This window comes from Neopsephotus bourkii, unplaced genomic scaffold (genome assembly GCF_033783945.1).
Source record: "Neopsephotus bourkii isolate Nb327-2 ecotype Australia unplaced genomic scaffold, CSIRO-AGI_Nbou_v1 NB_234, whole genome shotgun sequence".
NCBI lineage: Eukaryota > Metazoa > Chordata > Aves > Psittaciformes > Psittacidae > Neopsephotus > Neopsephotus bourkii.
The window spans coordinates 14,106,458-14,125,347 of record NW_026900744.1 but is presented as its reverse complement, the minus strand read 5'-3'; the positions used below and the strand labels follow the sequence as shown (position 1 = coordinate 14,125,347).

General features: G+C 41.9%; 1 protein-coding gene across 3 annotated transcripts in view; it reads left to right on the top strand.

Annotated features, from left to right (window-relative positions):
• The window catches only part of MTA1 (metastasis associated 1), an 81,163-nt gene extending 63,072 nt beyond the window's left edge, over nucleotides 1–18,091 (top strand). For 2 of the 3 annotated variants that reach the window (XM_061345414.1, XM_061345412.1), the window contains 3 exons: nucleotides 8,730–8,761; nucleotides 11,651–11,802; nucleotides 16,398–18,091. In XM_061345414.1, coding sequence (XP_061201398.1) covers nucleotides 8,730–8,761; nucleotides 11,651–11,802; nucleotides 16,398–16,536 — 323 coding nt within the window. In that variant the 3' untranslated portion in view covers nucleotides 16,537–18,091. The remainder of the gene's footprint in view (nucleotides 1–8,729; nucleotides 8,762–11,650; nucleotides 11,803–16,397) is intronic. The other variant, XM_061345415.1, reaches the window with a different exon arrangement.
• The last annotated feature ends 799 nt before the right edge of the window (nucleotides 18,092–18,890 follow it).

Here is an 18,890-nt window from a genome sequence, read left to right as displayed (position 1 = left end):
TTCTGGGCTGTTGCTTCCAAATTCCCTGCAGAAGTACATGTACTGTAAATTACAGCTGGGTGCTAAGCTGATTCTATGTGATGAGTTTGTAATTATTTCCTGATGGCCAGTGTGTAAAGCAATATAAAATCGAGATTGTTTTGCAGGAAATGAGCCAAGTAACAGCTTATATTTTTGTTTAGGGTAAAACATTAGGATCCATGCTTATTATGTGTATATTGGTCAGGTTTCTAAGCATTTAAATTCCTGTGGCACCTGCTGCCTTTGCTTAGAATTAGGCTGATTAACATTGCTGAGAACTGAACTGTTCACATAGGTTTTTGGGCGTTCCTTCGGGCAACTCTGCTGAAAGATCTTCCTCTGAGTCTACACCTCTTAGTATTTAGGGTGATGGGTGGTCAGTGGTTGGAATTCAGCCTTCGGAACAGTTAATCAGTGAAGTGCCTTGATGAATGCCCCTGTGTAAATGGAAACACTGTTCCTAAATGTGCCTAAACAATGACTGAGGGTGGAGGGGTTTGACATGAAGAACACCTGTTCTGTAGGTGGATGCAGGTTGGTCGGGTTGAACTCTGACGATGAGAGATCAAAGAGGAAAAGGAGACTGGTTAGTTTTTTAGTTCTGGGCTGTGGCCAGAACTAAACTGATTAGGCAATACTGGAAACTGCTGAACTTAAAAGAGTACCTCAGATTTTTCCTTTGGAATTTTCTGTTTGTTTCTTTTTTTCTCTTGCTACTGTAACTCCAGCTAAGCATCTTTAACTGTTCTTTTTCTGACTCATCCCTTTTAATGCTAAAAAACCTGAACTTGGGAAGAATGAGAAAATCCTGCTGCCTTGGTTAGTTTGTCTTTCTCAGAAGCTTTGTCCAGTAATGAGAGATGTAGATGTGGAGTAGCTCTCTGAATTTCCACAGCGCCTAGTGACTACCTGCTTATGGTAGTCACTATTTTTCAAGCACGAATATGGTTTGTCTGGCCAAGCATCTAGAGTTTTGACTGGTGCTTGAATTCCAAGAACAGGACAATACTCTTAATCTCATCTCTCCTCACTACCTCCACTCTATTTTACAGGAATGGTGCACTTGTTTAAGCTTTGTTTCTGCTTCTTTAAATCACATTGGAAGCATCATTAGGCATACAGTGCCCCTCCCAGCTCCTTCAGCATTAGGTTGGCATGGACAAATTGCTGCAGAATCCCATTTTTTGGAGCATGGAAAGTACATGGAGTCTCATAAGCTGCCAAGTACAGTGAAATGTTAAAAGTTATTAGTTCATTGCTTTATCATTAATAGTCTGGAGCTTGACTGCCAATCTTTGCCGTGAAACTTCCTCTAGGGAGATAGAGAGGGTGTTCTGTGTTCTGGACCCTGTTTACTTTTTCCCTTGCAGCTATTCAGTATGGGGGGGGGTCTATGTGATACTTGTCTATGCAAATCCTACAGGGGGAAGGGAGAGAGCATTGTTAGATTCTTAATTTTTTCCCTTATCTTTGATACTGTGTTAGTTTTCATCTAATCAAATCTGGTATTTAGGGTCATCACATGCACTGTAAAATTGGCACAGAGAGAGAACATGAATGAGTAGCTGAAATAAAGGGAAGGCTTTTTCCAGCAACAAAGTTGCACTGATAAAATAGTAGTGAATCAAATGCTGAAAATTGGAGAGGGTTTATAGAAGAACCATGAAAACGATGAAGGGACTGGAAAACACACTGTATAATGCTTCTATCAAAGTGGAAGTTGTAGATGTTTGTCTCTGCTGACAGGAGCAGCACAAGCATAATAATAGAGGGCTTTTAAGTCTGGGTGGGAATGGAATAATGAACTGCAGTAGCCAGAAGGTACAGGAGAAAAATTTTGGCTGGAAACAAGCTGCAAGTTTTTTGAGTGAGGTTAATTAACTGTTGGAATACCTTGCTTCTGCTACTGGGGATTTCTAAACCAAAGTGGAATGTCAGTCTAATTTAACATGTTCTGGTTCACTGTTTCTCACCTCCTTTTGGGGAAATGGGAATGAACTCCTGGAACTGGAAGCATTCATCACCCTAGCATGGCATTAGTTTAATTATCAAAATAGGAGCATGAAGGTAGAAATACTGCTCTTGAACAAAGCAGCTGTTGAGGTGGGAATATAGGGAAGTTCTCTAGTATCAGCTATGTAGGTGACCAGACTTACATCAAAGCTTTTATTCTGGCTGATGTAGACCTTGCAGATAATTTGGACTTCTGTGTATGCATAAGTTGCATTAAAATTCTGCCTTTATCAGCCGTGGCCCTTACTGCTCTTCCAAAGTTGAGGATAACCAGCCAAAGGAAATCTGCCCATCCAGTAATGACTGTAAACTGCAAGGGGTATTGGTCCTTTGATGAATAATGTGATACACAGAGTATTGGGGAGAAGTCCTGGCTTTAGCTATTGAAACCCAGACCAGAGTAATGCTGACTAGTGTTAAGATATTTAGTGCATCTTAAAGGAATGACTTTTTCTAGCCAGCAGCAGCACAACTGGGAATGACAAGTTGCTTGAAATGCTCCTTGGAGACCCCAAGAACTGTGTGTCTGGGCAACTTCCTCACTTTAGATTATATATCAAAAGGACAGATTATTTTTGAGAGTTTTACTTAGGATTTTGTATCGAAATGTTAAGTGAAACTTCTCCACTTGCCTTAGCTTAGCTATGATACTGTGTTTAATTTATTTGGATGTTATGGAGAAAGATCTGGGAAGAAAATCGGCAAATGGGCATTGTGCTCTATAGATCAGCTAGTGAAAACCATTTAATTTATGCAGAATGGCATGGAGTAAGATGCAGATGTTGATTGAGAAAGAGGAGAGTGCATATCCCAAGGCCGTGGTGGAAAGCAAGTGTAATTATTATGAGAGGAAATGAATGTATAACAATTCAAGAGCAGAATTGCAAATGTCCTGGATAGTACAAAGCCAGAATTTGTCATTAGGTGGAATTTACATGTGTGATACATATCATATGTATATATGATGTGTAGTACTCCCAATTCTAAGAACAGTGAATAATTCAGTGCTTTCTAGTTTGTATAGTTTGGATCAGCAGATGCTAAAGCAGTGAGGTGCATGGTTTTGTTGCCTCTGTTTTTTAACCATAGTGTGTTACAGTGAGACAGAATATACCGTGATGCTCTTCTAGGGATGCGGGTAGGTGTCGTGGTTTAAGCCCAGGCAGTAACTCAGAACCATGCAGCCACATGCTGACTCCCCGTCCTTTCCCTCCCCATCCCTCAACACCAAGATAGATAGCAGCTCTCCATTCTCAGCGCACTTGTCCAAGGGTAGCTACTGACTCATCATACTTGGATGTCACTGCCCAGAAAGTATTAATAGGGTCCTTAAAGTACTCTTAGCAAAAGGTACAGCTTTGCATGAGCAAACACATCATCTGAGAGGTACTGTGAAGGAAATTAATGTGAATTGTTAGACCAGGCATTTCAGGAAGGATTGTCCACATCCAACCAGGTTAATGTGCAGGGGTTATGGAAGGAGGTGGGTAACAAGTCACTAGTTACTTATGCAAAATTAAAGCTCTTCTTTGTGGTATCTCTCTTCTGGTGTTGCTGTCTGTTTAATGTTGTCTTGGGTTTATCTGTCTCACAGACAACTGTGATCACTTACGTGTTTCATTACAACCAGACCACTCTGTTTCTGTATTTGTTGCATGGGGCTGGGCTACTGTATTCTGAACTGTGTGAATCTTTCCTTTTTTTAACCTTAAATCTTTTTTTCCTTTTCCTTTGCCAATCTTGGTAGGAACTTACTTAGGTAAGTAAATTGCAGTTTTAACATTGTTTTTATGTACAACAGATTTTTAAGAAAATGTTAGTCTAGGTGGTGTTTGGTACAGCTTATGCTCTGTTCTGCTTGTTGCACTTGAATTCCTAAAAGTTTATAGACTTTGATCATCAGAAGGTGTACTCTCAGTCTGCTCACAGCAGTAACACACTCTTGGCAGTTTAAGAAAGTGAGGGGTGCTAAAGCATTTTTACAAGCTTGCAAAAACTGTGTGTATATGTCAACATGCAGAGACTGCTTCAAGTGAACCGGTAACTTGGAAGTGAAGTCCTTGTTCTTCAAGCCTCATTCATGCATGAATTTTTATATTTTTTTCTAGCTTGCTCACAAATGTGGTACTGTTGATGTTCTTGTTACTACTGGGAAGGATGGAATCCCAGGAGGAGGATTACTTTTGGAAAAGGAAAATGCATATGAAGAGTGTATGGAGTTTTGAAAGCAGTGTATTTTAGTATAGTAAACTTGCTGGTTGTGAAAGTGTGTGTTAAATTTTCTGAGTTCATTGTGACTGAAGATGTGCTTATGAATGTTACTGCATATTGCATGTTCTGCATGATGCTTCTCTTTGATAAACAGAAGTTAAAACCAAAATGCCATCTGTGACTAACTGCTTAATGTCCCAATTGGTTAAAAAAAATACAAGGAAGAATTATGTTAACACGAAGGACCCATATTTTTGTGTATGCTGGTGGATATACCGAAGATTGGAGTCAGTAAGTTTGAGTAAATACAAAATTAACCACTGCAAGTAATGTCCAGTGGCTGAAAGCTGGGCTACTCTTTGTGTTTGGTACTAGGGGTCAGCTGTGTACAGACTTCCTGTGCCAAACTATGACATGATCTGAAAACATACAGGGAATGGTGTGTATGTCCAGGGGAGGAAAATCACTGGGAGAGTTCTATCCAAGTAGAAAAGTGTCCATGGCTGGTGCCTGTTCTGCAGCTTCTTGGCACCTGCTGTAGTAATTTCATGGAAATGTCCCTGCACTCAAGTGTGCAGTGGGCACACTGCTGAGGGTTTAGGCTGTCCTGCTTCTCAGAATCACAGTTGTGTATTGTGCAGAGCTGGTTAAAAAAGCAGGCTGAGTTTGTGTGGTGGGAATTAATTTCTGAATGCTGCCATTCAGGTGCTGATGTCCTCTTGCTGGACTCGCGGGGGGTGGGACTGGATTGGCAGAAAGTATACATGTCTACTCTCAGGCTTCCAGTGGGACCAATAAATTCCCATGCTCCACTGTATGTTGTTGAATGCCAGCTATTCCCTCCTCACACTCTTGGGGTGGTGCTCAAGTTGCTGGTGGAAGTTCAGGTATTCTCTCATTTTATTTTTGTTTTGTTTTTTCAACAAAGGTTCAAATGGTAGGCAATTGTTGGAAAAGAAACAGGTTGGGTGACTGGGAGATATTTCCCACATCCTCAAAAGATAAAGCTGCAAAGTAACAGTAGTTACAGTCTTCTTTTGCTGTTTGTGAGAGTCCTTCCCCACCTATGTTTCTTTGGATGAAAATATATTCATCTGCAGCTTTGATACTTCAAGAATGAAAGGATTGTTAGGGCATAGTAACCTGCTGTGACTGGTTTTGAGCCAAGATCTCTGTAATTGTGCTTACGCTTGAAGAACAGTTCTGAGGTCTTTGTCACTAAGCTGTGGGGAGTGGAGGCATGCTCTGTGGTTGTCGGTTTATCTCTGTACTGTGATCAGGTGTTTTATTGCCGTTTCAGTAACAATGTAGAATTCATCTGTGGCAAAGGACGCTTATGCTTATCTGCTGATATACCTTCGATTTACCTTGTCTTCATTTTATCCTCTGGGACTTCCTCTTTATTTCAGTGTATAGAGGAGACTGGCAGGTGGAATTGAGTGGCAGGATATTTTGTAGGTCTTTGGGGTTTTTTTTTTTCAGTGCTATCAAAAAAATCATGTCATCTTGAGTTTTCAGAGTGCATTCCAATTTCTTTGACTGCAAAGAGTGGAAGACCTGCTGAGATTCGTCATTGTAGACTTTCATACCGTGTGGTTTTAAAGGTTTGGTTGATCTTGAAAATACCTCCTGTTTTTTTTCCCTTTTTTTCTTTTTTCACTTTTTTGTCGCAGTTGGAGATTGGTGTTTTTTCTGATGTGTTGGAGCTGTGTTAATTCATATCAGTGATATCTAAGGTCCAATTCAGGCAGTTAGACGTTAGATACCATTGTGAGGAATAGTCATGCTTTCTACCCTGTGGCTTCTTTAAACATCCCTCCATAAAATAAAGACAGGTTTGTGGTTTTGGTTTGTTGTTTAGTTTTGGGGGATTTTTTCCCCTGGAGAGGAGCTGCCAGAATCCTGTTGTATTTTGCTTCTGATTTATATTCATAAGCTGTCTTACATTTTTAACCTGCTTGTGGATGCGTATGTGTGAGAAGTGTCTCTCAAACCTTGATCTGTGAAAATGGAACAAGCATCTCAGGGAGGACTAAGTTTTATATGGCAAGTTATGTGTCTACACCACTGCTTACCCAGAGACACAGGGTTGATTTAGTTCTTAGAGGTGCCTGTCTCGCAGACCTCATTTCTCACACAGAAGCCACCAAAAACTTATGGGCAAGAATCCAGTGTTTACGGTACAGATGCATCCTGTTGACTTCACAGATGTTCTGCAATGCATTACAGATGTTATGCTGTCTCTCTGCATCTCTTTGGTGACCATTGTGGGTAAAAGTTGTTCATTTAATAGCAGTGCTTCAGCTGCATATGCTTTTAGGGGGATTGAGTATTTTTGGTTTTTATTGCAAACTGAAGCTATTCTTTCTAGTGTCTGGTTTCATTCTTTCAAACTCCAGTCATCAAAGTGTGACTGAAGGGAAAATTAACAGATAGCTAAGATTAATATGCTAATTGATACCTATTACTGTAAGAGCAAGCATACAAATTGTAATGAAATTGTAACTTTGTTTTGTGTCTTATTGTACTGGAGCAAAGAGTTGTCACGGGGAGTATCCAGCAATAGTCATCGCAGCAGCCACATAACAGCTGCTCCTGTAGGCAAGTCTGTTCTGTGATCAAGAAGGTTCTTAGTACAAGCAAAGAGCTGATCTGGAGCATGGTTAAAATGAAATGTGTGGCTTCAGTCCAGGGGCTAGCCTCAACTGATTTACATCTCTCAGAGCTCCTGTAAAGGAAGAAACTGTTATCTTTCTGTTATGAAGGGGGGAGGAAGAAACAAGTGTTAGAGCTCGGCTCTGAAGCCAGCAGATTGAGGTTGCATCCTGCTGGCTGTGCTGTTTCCCAACATCTGTGGAGCTCTTTGTCCATCCATCTCAAACGGCCTCTCACAGCTGTGTTTTGGATGCAGTTGCTGCTCCCATGTAAAAAAGGAATTATTATCTGGCGCCTGCATTGCCTTTGTCAACATCCAGAGGTTGTTACTGGTCTTCTCACTTGGTGTCTGGTACATCTGTTCTGCAGATTTGATGGAAATCTTTCTGGCAACTCTTTCTTCATCTCTGTGGATACTCAGGAACAAAAATGCGGCAAAAAATTGGAACTATGTGTCTTCATGTTTGAAGTAGCAACATAGAATGGAAAATATACTTGATATAAGCTGTTGATTTTATTGTGGTGTTGTAATACTTAATGCTCAGGAAATGTGCCCCATTCTGCCTTTCTCCCTCCTGCTACATTGCTGTGCCATGGGTTTCCTGGCATAGTTGCTGTGAGTACGTTGTGTTTGGTTTATCAAGGAGAATGTCAAAGGAATCTGTTGGGAGTATGGGCCGTGAGCTGTGAAAGTCCATTTTTGCTGGATTCTTTAAAAAGCTTTGCTCTTTCATCACGGTTTAACTCGCTAGAAATGCAAAGTGTCAGAAGTCAGGCTGGGAAGCTTGCTATAAGTGTAAAAGCAGGATTTGTACTGATAACTTCTGCAGCCAGCAACAGCATTTGCTGATGCCTGTCCTGTAGTACCTGTTGGACGTGGTATCCTGACATTTTGGTTCTGAGCCAGAACGGGCTGAAAAAGGTGGTCTGGTGCACTGATGCTAATGAAATGGTGTTTTCTGGAAACGTGCATCTCAGACAACTAAACCTAACTAGACCTAAAAAGGTTCATTAAGTCTCCAATCATTCTGTGTCATACTCTGCTGCCTTATAGCAACATGTCATTCTCTTACATACCAGGACCTTTGTGTGTCCTACAAGGTCTTATATGTGTAAAGTACAGTTCAGTACACAGGTTGTGACAGCATGATAGGGTGTCTGATAGTACAGCAAGTAAGCTAGTAGAATCAAGACATTGTGCTCAGTGCTTTACAGTGCTGTTTGTGTGTTACTGGGGAAGGGCTTTGTGTGGTAGCTGGAGTCACAGAGCTTTGTGACTGATGGAGCTACGCCTGTGCAAGTATTTACTTGTGGCAGTTTCAACAGATACAGTCTGTTTGCTAATAGCTAGTAGCTAACACCTGAGCTGAAGAGTTCCCTTGGGGATCCGAGGATGTTAGGAAAGATTCCATTTGTTTCTGTCTTGACAGTGTATAATATCTTCCATTTTCTTTTTCTTGATGTCGGCAAATTCCTCCAAAACTAAAACAGAATGCCAGATTTTTCCCAATACTTGAGGAAAACCTCAGATCTGAAAGAGGAGGTTTACTTTTAGTGGCAGTTTGAAGAAAGGTGTGAGCAAACAGAGAAAAGACTGGGCAAATGGAATGTGTTTTTAACTTGGGGCCTCTGCTCTTCAAACCATGTTGTTAAGGAAGCTCTTTTCGCAGTTACCTTTCTAGGAGGGGAGAAGTTAGTTTGGTAGACAACTCCTGATTAAGCAAAACAACACAGTTGCAATTATAGCTGCGTGTGTTTTGATTTTGTACTTTTTTCTGTCTTGGAAAAGCAATGGTCTTACCAGCTCTATTCTCTTTCCTGTTTGTTAGGTCTGCCTAACCACGGACAAACCAGACAAATGGTAAGAGAATGTTCATTTAACCAAAACAGGGAAAAGAAGGATTATTAACCTGTGCTAGATAGAACACCCCATTAAACCGTAGTCTTTCACTTCCATCTTTGCTGTTTGCAGCTGGTCATTTTACCTAATTTATTGAAAACTTCAAATTTAAAAAAAATACAATTTTCTGGCATATGAAACATCCAATTGGTTAAAATGCAATTTAAACCTCAAATCTGTCTATCTATATATAAATGAGATTCTGTTTTGAATGGAACATTTGTTTCTGCTCATACAGAAATGGAGTGGCTGTTTATAGCAAAGTTCTGGGATGTGTTTCTAGGTGGAATGTGTTTCCCTGAAGGAGGAAGGTTGAAATGACGGAAGGGTTTGTTTGGAAAACAGTTTCTTTTTTCTTTTTTACTTTTTTTAGGAAGTTGGTGTGGAAGTTGTCTGCTGAGAATGCTTGCATTTTATTTGAGTAAAAATTATTCCTAGCCTTTCATCCATTATGCTGAGTTTAATCAAAGGACAGAAGCAAATAGCCAGTCTGATTGATGCGTCTCTGGCAAAATGCTTTCTCATGAAATTCACCTTGGTGTGAAGGAGCCAGGGCAAAGGCTGTGCATCACTTTCCCCCCTTATACATGGCTTGTGGGAGGCTTACGGGAGAGACCTTCAAGCATAATTTTTCCCCCCAAGTAAATGATCTCCTGATGTTGGTAAAGTGGAGCTTACCTCATTAGGTGAATTGCCACAGTGTATAAGCGTCAGTAGAGTCACTGACATGGGTCAGTCAGCAGCAGGTATGACAATGGTCACTGAGTGGTGATCACAAGCATTTTTAAGTCTAATAATCTTGGATAGTGTGCAGTATCATGAGAGTAGGCTATAACTTGAGCATGCTAGTCTGTTGTAATAATGAAGCATTCATTTGGTTTGTTGCTTGAACATCTGATCCGAAGTGGTAAATTATATTCCTCCATTAATTCAGCTTCATTTCTTGTCATTGAGGAGACTGGCTACTTGTTTGTGTCTGCTGAATAAACCAACTCAGTGTCCTGGGAGAAATCTGTGATGACTTAACACATTTTAAGTGTTTTAGGGTCAAACCTCTGAACTGTTTTGATTTCTGGTTGCTTGATGAAGTGTGCTACTGAACAGAAAATCAAAGGTTCCTGTTTCCGGATGTACCATTTGAAACAGATTGCTCTGTGCAGGTAGAAAAAAGGCAACCTGGAATCATAGGAGTGCCCCTTCTAGGTATTTCCAAGAACTTTTTCCAGAGTTGTTCTCCTGTGTATGTAGCAGATGTGGAGAAAACGTCCTTTGCCAACACTAACGAAGGGATTTTCTTGGAGAAATCCGGAAGGGGTAAAAAATCCCAAACCCAAACAAACAAAAACCCAAATCACCAAAACACAAACAAACCAACAGAAAAGCTTTTTATTTAAAATATTTTCCTTAATATATCTCAGGTACAGAAGCACTTCTTGAAGTATTTCAGTGGTCTGCTGTCGTGCCAAAGTTGTCTTGAATAACATGGAGCCGGGCAACTAAGAAATTGAATTGTTGTTGCACCTGTAGACAACAGCTTTAAAGAGCTAAGGATTTTAAAAAGTGGGATTCTGTTTGTTCAGTTCTAAAGCCCTGATTTTTGACAGGAAGTGGATCTTGGTAGCACAGTGGATTAAGGCTGGTCAAAAAGAAAAAAGTAATCTGTCTTACTTTTTTTGGTTTCTCCTCAGATAAAATTGAGATGCAGGGTTTTGCTGGCTTTTTTCCTTGGTTGGCAGACTGAAATCTTCCCTTTTCAAGTCAAAGTGATAAAATTTGGTTGTGCTTTTGCGCCATAACCCAACACTTAGGGACATGAATACATCATGTCCCCACCTTTCATTTTGAGGTGGCTCTCCCAGGCCAGACATCCCTCATGCACATGCTCAGTTTCCCATTTCATGGGCAGAAGGAGAAGCCTTAGTGCATCTGGGGAGATGGTCTAACCTTATGAAACACAAGAATTAAATTCCTACTGGGACATTTTCTGACCAGCTTTAATTGAATTTTCTGGGCCCTTATTTTGCATCTTTTCTGACTGTCCAGTGTTGCTGATTTCAGTGGGATTTCTCAATGTGCTAATCAGCAGGAAGAGGGGCAGCAGAACTGGACTTCAGATGATCAAGGACAGCTGCATATGAGAAGCTTAAAACTTTGCTCCCTTTCATCTGCACCTCTCTTAATAACAGCTCGTGTTTATCCAGTTGAGTGGAAGGGGGCTTCTGTGGGTCTGGAAAATTGTACCTGTGTTGATTTGCCACGCCAGTGTGTTATATATGGTAAATCTGTGGTGTTAAATGCTAAAAGGATTTTACGATGAAAGCTACTAAGCTTTGTTCTCAACATGTTTAATTATGTACTATCCTCATTAAATATTAACCTCCCTAGAACAAAAAGGATATGGGTAAGTTTGGTACCCCAGAATAACTGTAAATTCTGATTTTTGTATTTGGTTTGCTGTGTAGCTAGATATCCTTCTCTGAAATCAATAGACTTGCACTAGATTTATGGTAGTAGTTGAAATCTAAGTCTTACGCTCAATCTTTCAACCTTGATGTCATCTTTCAGACACAAGCAACAGATTATTGGTAATGCCTTTCATTTATTATTTGTCCTGTCGCTGGAATATTGCTGTCCTATTTTATATTGAAGGTGCTTAACTTGTACTGCTTGTGGACAGTTGCTTTTATGTCAATTCTGTGTTCAGTCATGGGCAAGAGGGGAAATTTTTACCGTAAGCTCTCAACAAGTGATACGAAAATTTCCCTTCTCTTTTCCTTTGAGTGCTTTTCACGTACTACTGCTGCAGGTTTGTTGCAGTCCATAACTATACTTTTTTATGTATCACGTTAGGGACCAAGCCGAAACTTGCTGCTCAATGGGAAATCATACCCAACAAAAGTCCGATTAATTCGTGGTGGCTCCATGCCTCCAGTGAAAAGGAGGAGGATGAACTGGATTGATGCACCAGATGATGTTTTTTACATGGCCACTGAAGAAACCAGGTAGAAAACTGGGTCTTTCAATGGGCTTAAGGGGAGGTCTTCTGGTTTGTGTTCCTGGGGGGTGCTGCAGGTGATAATTGTGGTCGGACAAGGATCTCTTCAGCAGAACTATTGCTACAAATTGAATGCAGAGACCACTGCAGTGTTGAGGTGGATGAAGACTGTGATATACCTAATTATGAACTTGCATTCCAGAGAAAGCAGATTATTCTTCCTCCAGAGCAGTTCCTGTAAGAAATGGTCAATAAGGGGAGGAAGATAGAGGTGGGAAGTTCACCTGGTTCAGGCCCACGACTGCCTTTGGAGGTCCCACTGCAGTGTCTCAGTAATAAGATAGGGCCTTCTGGTACACAGGTGATGCAGAGGAGTATAGCCTCCTTTACAGAGCTCTGCATACACTCTTGCACCCTGAAGTCTCTTGTATTACCTCTCAGAACATCTCCTCGTGTGTCTGAGTGCTGAAACCTACAAGTGACACAGAGGGTTTCCATTGGCTGAGTTGCCTCATTTCACTGGTGGCTTATATTTGCCACCAGTAGTGGTGAGATTTAGCCTTCTCTGCAGTTTCTGTCTTCCTCCTTTGGTGGTACTGCTTCTGCTAGTCTTTCTTGTTAGTCTGTACAGAGGATAGAAATAGTGAAAGAAACCTTCCTTGCATGAGTTTCACTGCAAACTCTGTTTACAGGCTGCTGGCAGCATGGTAGAAGCTTTGTGGCCAGAGCTTTTGTGTCTGTGGTCCCAGTACTGTGTTATTCCTAGGAAGGGAGGACTGCTTCTCGGTATGATGAAAAAAGTAGAGACATCCTTGTGTGGTTTCCTCCCAAGAACTTGATGCCTCTCTCCTGGTAACCTTGAAGAAGGTCAGAGCAAAGCCAATCCTGCCTTTCAGCCTTCCCTGCAAGCAGAGATGCTCTCTGGCTTTTGTCTGTATCTGAAGCCTGGAGTTATCAAGAATCAGTATCAGTCCCCCAACAGATAGAGAAGCACTTACCCATCCCTCCAGTAACTAGCAGAGATGGACATGGCAATTACTGGGTGTCTGAGCCCTGACAAGTGGCCAAGGGGCTCAGGAATTTTGAGTACTTCATCTCTTCTGCTAGTAGTAAATTGGTCACTATTTTGAATCTTCGTATGTTCAGCATGAAGTGCATAGTCAGTCATGACATCCCCAAACTCCTCCTCAGCCTCAAGATATTTCAAGTGTCAAGTGACTGTTCCGTGGGCCTAGTATCAAAGGTGGGCTTCAGAAGCAATCTGAGACGGATCATGTTCAAGTTCCTAACCACTATCTATTGGATGATTATTTCAGTGCAGGAACACCTCCACCCCTGCTAGAACACATAAGAAACATGAAATTGATTTCCTTGTCAGACTTTTCCTATGTACACCTTTAATGCAACTGTGCATTTCACATGAGTTCATATCTTTACTTACATTTTCCCTTCTCCTATTCTGTTTCTGTGAGATGCTGTGAAAGTAAGCAGCAGGATTTCATATATAATGAGACAAAAGTGACAGAAGTATTTAATTTTCAGGGGAAGCAGTTTCCTTATTCCTGTTGTCTTCTTGCTCTGGTAAAGAGGTTCTGGGATCCTGTTACAGACCTGCAGCTCTAGCAAATGCATGTGCCATTGTGGATGTAGATCAGTCCTTAGATGCTCAAGGCTTATTTGTAATCCTGCATCTACAAAACACTTCTTGACATGTTTATCGCCCAACACACAAGAAATACTGCAAGTCCATAGTAGTAATATCTCAGTACTGCTACAAGGCCCTGCCCTTTGATTTGTACAGAACAGTGAGAATATTCATCAAACGTGATTGATGTTGGTTGTGAGAACAGTTTGTTGTGAAGGCACAGAATTGTCTGCTCATACAGAACCACTGATGGAGGCAGGGAAGATCAGTTCCACAGCAACCAGCATATCTCTAACCCAGAAATCATAGCGTACTGATAGACATCAGCTCAGTAAGACCTTATCTCTTCCATTTAAGAAAGAAAAAGAGAACAGGCTTCTTTGTCTGACAGCCTTGCTGCTTAGCGGCATGATGAGTGCTGAAAGGAGATGTTTGGCAGCCTGTTGAAAAGCAGGGAAGCCTGAGTGATGTAGCATTGTAATCGGCACGGGTTTTCTGTCGAGCATTTCACCTCTAACTTTTCCCTGAACCATCTGCTACATTCCAGTGTGAAGAATGTAAGACTTGTTTGTGAGCTCTGAAACAATTTGAGCTTTGTGTTAGCTCCATAGCAATCAATCTAGCAGCAGTATCTGCATATCATCCTCCAGCTGAGGTCAGGCTGTGTTTTCAGTCACAGAAAGCAGGCTTTCGTACAGTTTTACACACATGCACCCCTCCACTTTTTGTGTAGCACTGTTGAGAATGGTGCTGGGAAAGTGGATAGCCTTGAGGGGGAGCAGTTTGAAAAGTTGGTCAGTTGAAAGGGGTAAGGTTTTGAATTCAAGACTCACAGTAAGAAACCTGGCATTTATAATTTATGCAAGTGGAGGCAGTGAGTGACCTGATCAGAATCTAGAGCTGCTCCGAGACGTGTTGCTGATGGCAGCGTGTCTTCATTGATCACATGCAGATACTGTAAGAAGCTCCACTGGCAAAAGTTAGATCGATTTCAGCGAAACGAGTCTTGAAAAAATCATCACGTCTTTGTTTTCTCCCTACCACCCTGTTTCTTTCCACTCTGTTCTCTCCCACACTCTGTGGCCTTTCAACTTTAAAAGGCACTGGTAAAATGGGAACACTGGGCAAGCAAAAGACCGTGTCTGTGCGTGCGCTACCTAGCAGGCTTGTTCTGCTCAGTGGGCAAAACAAGTAAGTGAAGAGGTGACCAAAGCTGTCCAGAGCTGATGCAAAATCTTCTGAAGTTGCTGATTTGTCAGTGCTGGTGTGATAAGGGTAAATTTTAAGGGGGGAGAGGAGGGAAGTATTTTGACCAATTTCTCCTGCAACCAGCACTTCTCAAATGTGGAAGTCACAGAATCACAGAATCCCAAGGGTTGGAAGGGACCTCAAGAGATAATCTGGTCCAACCCCCCCTGCAAGAGCAGGGTAACCTAGAGTACATCACAGAGGACAGTCAGGACAGTGATAGAATTCAGCTCAGTAACATTGTATCTCTTCCATTTAAAAACAACCCAAACAACAAACAACAAACGAAACAACAAAAAACAACCAAACAAAAAACAGCTCACCCCAAAAAAGGGGTTTCTTGGCCCCAGCAATGTTGGCTGCCCAAAAATCTTAAAGCTGCCTTTGGGGGATAGATGGCTAATTGAGTTGTGGTCTGTAAAGCCATGTGGCTGCCCTTACTCTAGTGGAGTATAATGTCTCTCACAATAAGTCAAAAACATCATTAGGGTAGGAGCCTGTAAGGATGGGCAGTGCTGCCTTATCACACCCTCCTTGTTGCCCCAGGTCCTGAACTGAAGGCTTTGTATAGTGGGTACTGGTGGACTATTGTGAATATTTATTACTTTCCTTTCTAATCTTTTTATGCCTTTTACCACCACAACATCCTTTGGAAATTTTAATTACAGAGTATATCTAATTACAGAGTACATTTTTCACTGTTGCTGGGGTTTGGTTTTGTGGGCTTTTTTTGTGTTTGGTGGGGTTTTTTTGATGGGTGGTTTATTTGGGGTTTTTAATACTTCATTTAACTCTAAGGCTGGTATTGACAAAATGAAGCAATCATTCTGTATTGTTGCTTTCAACCTTTATTTTGCTAATTTTAAAACTTCAGCGTGTCCCCCTACATTCTTCCTCACTTTTACTTTCTCTCCATATGGAAAACTGCTTCCTTTATCTGATAAGAATTGTTGCTGGTCTTGTAACATACAGGAAAACTCCTAACAAATGCAAGGCATGAATATTACCCTGTTTCTGGGTTGGGCACCTGCAGTGTGGGAGAAATAAGAGCAGGAGAAACCCTGTTAGTGTTTCCCAGTGGGGAGGAAAGGTACCACTGTTGGTTTGCTGGTTAGTGGCCATCATGGAGCTCCCTTGCAGCAGCTCAGCCTTGAGGCACAGCTCCGTAGGAGACCAAAATGTTGCTTGCTTGTGCTGTGACAGGACTTTCTTGAAGAGGCAGCTGTGTGCATCTGCTTGGGACTGGGGAATGTCAGAGAGCCCTGTGAGGCATGGACAAGCAGGTGGGGATGTGACCAACATCACCAGAAGTGGTTTGGTTGTAATTTGGCTTTATAAATTCCCACAAAGCTGCCTGCAGCTGACTGTGCTTCAGAATAAGTGGTATGGAAGCTGGCTATTGTAACCATTTCATGTGCTGTATTTACAGCAGTAGCCCCTGGTCCTATGAGGCTGGACCAGAATGCTTTCTGCTCTGCAGGGGAAGGATTCTGGAACAGAGAATGCCATTTCATCCTTATTGGTGGGTTTATAAACCAGAAAACAAAAGTTCTCCAGGGAATTCATTACTGAAATAACAGCCTTAGCCCATGCCGTTAGCAACCAGCCACTGCGTGTGCAGGCCTGGTTCCCTTGGGGGAGCTGAGAAAGCTACAATAGTTAGCATCCAGTCTCTGTAATCGGTTCCTTTCTTCCTTTACTGTCTGCAGGAAAATCCGCAAGCTGCTTTCCTCCTCTGAAGCCAAGCGAGCCGCCAGACGCCCTTACAAGCCTATTATCCTCCGGCCCATCCAGGCAGTACAGCTACGCCAGCCCATGAATGATGAACCCATAATCATTGAGGATTAACACACACTGAGCAGCTCTCCGGATGACGGTGGATCTGCCTGAAAATATCTCTCCTCCGATATATACTTGAGTTTCTATGGCTACAGCATTGAACTAACTGTTGAAGAGAGGGAACTTTTGAGGAACTGTTTTGCATCTTTTAGACCCTTAAAAGGAACTCAGCCCTGCTCTGAGCCTCTGACCACAGACTGCTCTCTCTCTCGCGCGCGCTCTCCTTCTCTCTCCTTTCTTTTTTTCTTTGTTTTTTTTTTTATTATTATTTTAATTTTTTTTTATTATTATTTTTGGTAGCCTCTTTTCCCCTTTGCTTCTACCCCTTTTGTAGACAGGGGGAGGGAAAGTAAGTTTAACTTATTAAGAGAATGTGGAGTAGTACTTTTTAGCTTTGTTTCCTCTTCCAATGTACGAAGAGCTAGAACCCTTCATTTTGTGACTGAGCTCTCGTTGCAAAGCCATTTTTATGAGGCTGTGTTGTAAGATTCTTTTTTTTTTTCTTTTTTAATTTTGTGGACGGTGCCATTTTTTATTTCATTTATATCATTTCTTCTGTAGATATATTTCCAACCTTTAACTGATATTTGGAAATAGGAGCTGAAAGCCAGCCCCAGGTTCAGCCGGTTTTCTTTGGTCCTGTCCCTTATATTTTTTGGATCATTTTGCACAGCCAGTTGTGCTCATGCACAATACAGAAACAACTCAGGCTGAGAAGGGAGTGAGCTAAGAACTGAAGAACCCTGCAGAACATCACACTAACGTTGTGTGCAGTGGCGGCCAGGCTACCAGAAATAGGTGTCCTTACTCTAGTCAATCCCTGGGAGATCTGGCCTGTGGCATTTCTTCCAGTAACCAGCAGTTTGTGTGCTGCCTTCTCTCTGACATCTGGAATCCTACGTGCTGTTATACCACCAAGACCCAGCAGTAGGCCCAGCAGTCCAGCAAGTGTAATGAATTGCTTTGCTCTGGCTCCAAGAGTCAAGTACACCAATGCCCAGGGACATTTTGCTTAGAACTCTGAACCTGTTTGTGCATCAGTAGTTTTGGACACATCTCTCCCAGGACAAGACCTGGTTTCTCTTTAATTGCATTACTGTATGTTTCCCATTTTGAAGGGAATTTAAATTACAGCTGGGTTTTCATTTGAACACATTGTGTCTGAAATTAAGTGGGTTTTTCCCCCCTTGACATTTATTGTGTTTGAGGTTTCTTGCATCTCTTGAACTTCTTACGTATTTGCAAGTCTGTATAATTTCTTTTTCATATGTCTTCTCATTGCAGTGCGTTTGTTGAATGCCCTGCTCTGTTTTGAAAGGATGTAAACTATCATTTGCAACTTGTGCTGATCTGTACATGTACCTGCCTCAAGCAGACACAGCATGTAGTAACCCCCAAGTCATTCCATATGTGTCAGCGGTGAGATGAGCCAAAGTTGTATTTGGGTTATCACAGTCCAACCGTGATTCTGTGCAACTCTGCTAACCCACGGGGTTAGACAGAAAGGAATCCCCACAAAATGAAAACAATTCAGTTAACTTTACTTAATAAACCTGGAAAATGAGCTTTTGTGAAACATCTGCTTTTTGTCTCTTCTGAAATAGCTGCTAAGACCCTTGCTCAGGGTGCCATCTGGCTGGTGCGCACGCCTCTCTGCACCTCCTTCACATCCTAGAGTTGTGTTCTGCTCACGAGTGTTTGCTTAACTGCAGCCCATCCCTGTGCTGCCAGTGCTGGTACGTTGTACAGGGCAAGAGCCACTCATAATTTGATTCCCCTCCTGTGCAGTTTAAACATTTCTAGCACTTCAGATTGTGATTCCCTCCCTCCTCCTCTTGAATGCAGCAGCAGATGCAATGCCAGGGCTCTGAATGAGCCTTTTGTCTGTGGTGGCTCATGCGTCCTGCTGATCAGGGGCATGACTCTGGCATGTGGCAGAGTGAAATCCCTGGGGGTTAGCAACCGAACCCACTGATGCGTAAGTACTTCTTCATGTCCACATTTGATCATTACTAGATAAACAAAGCAGGGATCAGTGTTTTGGGGCTCATTTGCTGCTCAGGAGTGATAAGATTTACTTTGTGGCTGTGAGTAGCTGTGAAACTTAACAGATGTTGTAAGTGTGTCCTACCTTGCTGGTCATGATTTTCTGTCCATAGAAAGAGGGAACATCCATGCCCAAGGGATATACTGCTTAGGAAGGGCACCAAGCTTGGTAGCTGGAAATCTCCAGGCTGATGCAACAGTGCAGGGCTGCACCAAAGACTGCCAGTTCTATGTTGCCTCCATCAATCTGTAGGATTAACCCTATATATGTAAGAAATATTGCTGACTGCAGGAAGGTTTTGTAACACTTGATTCTG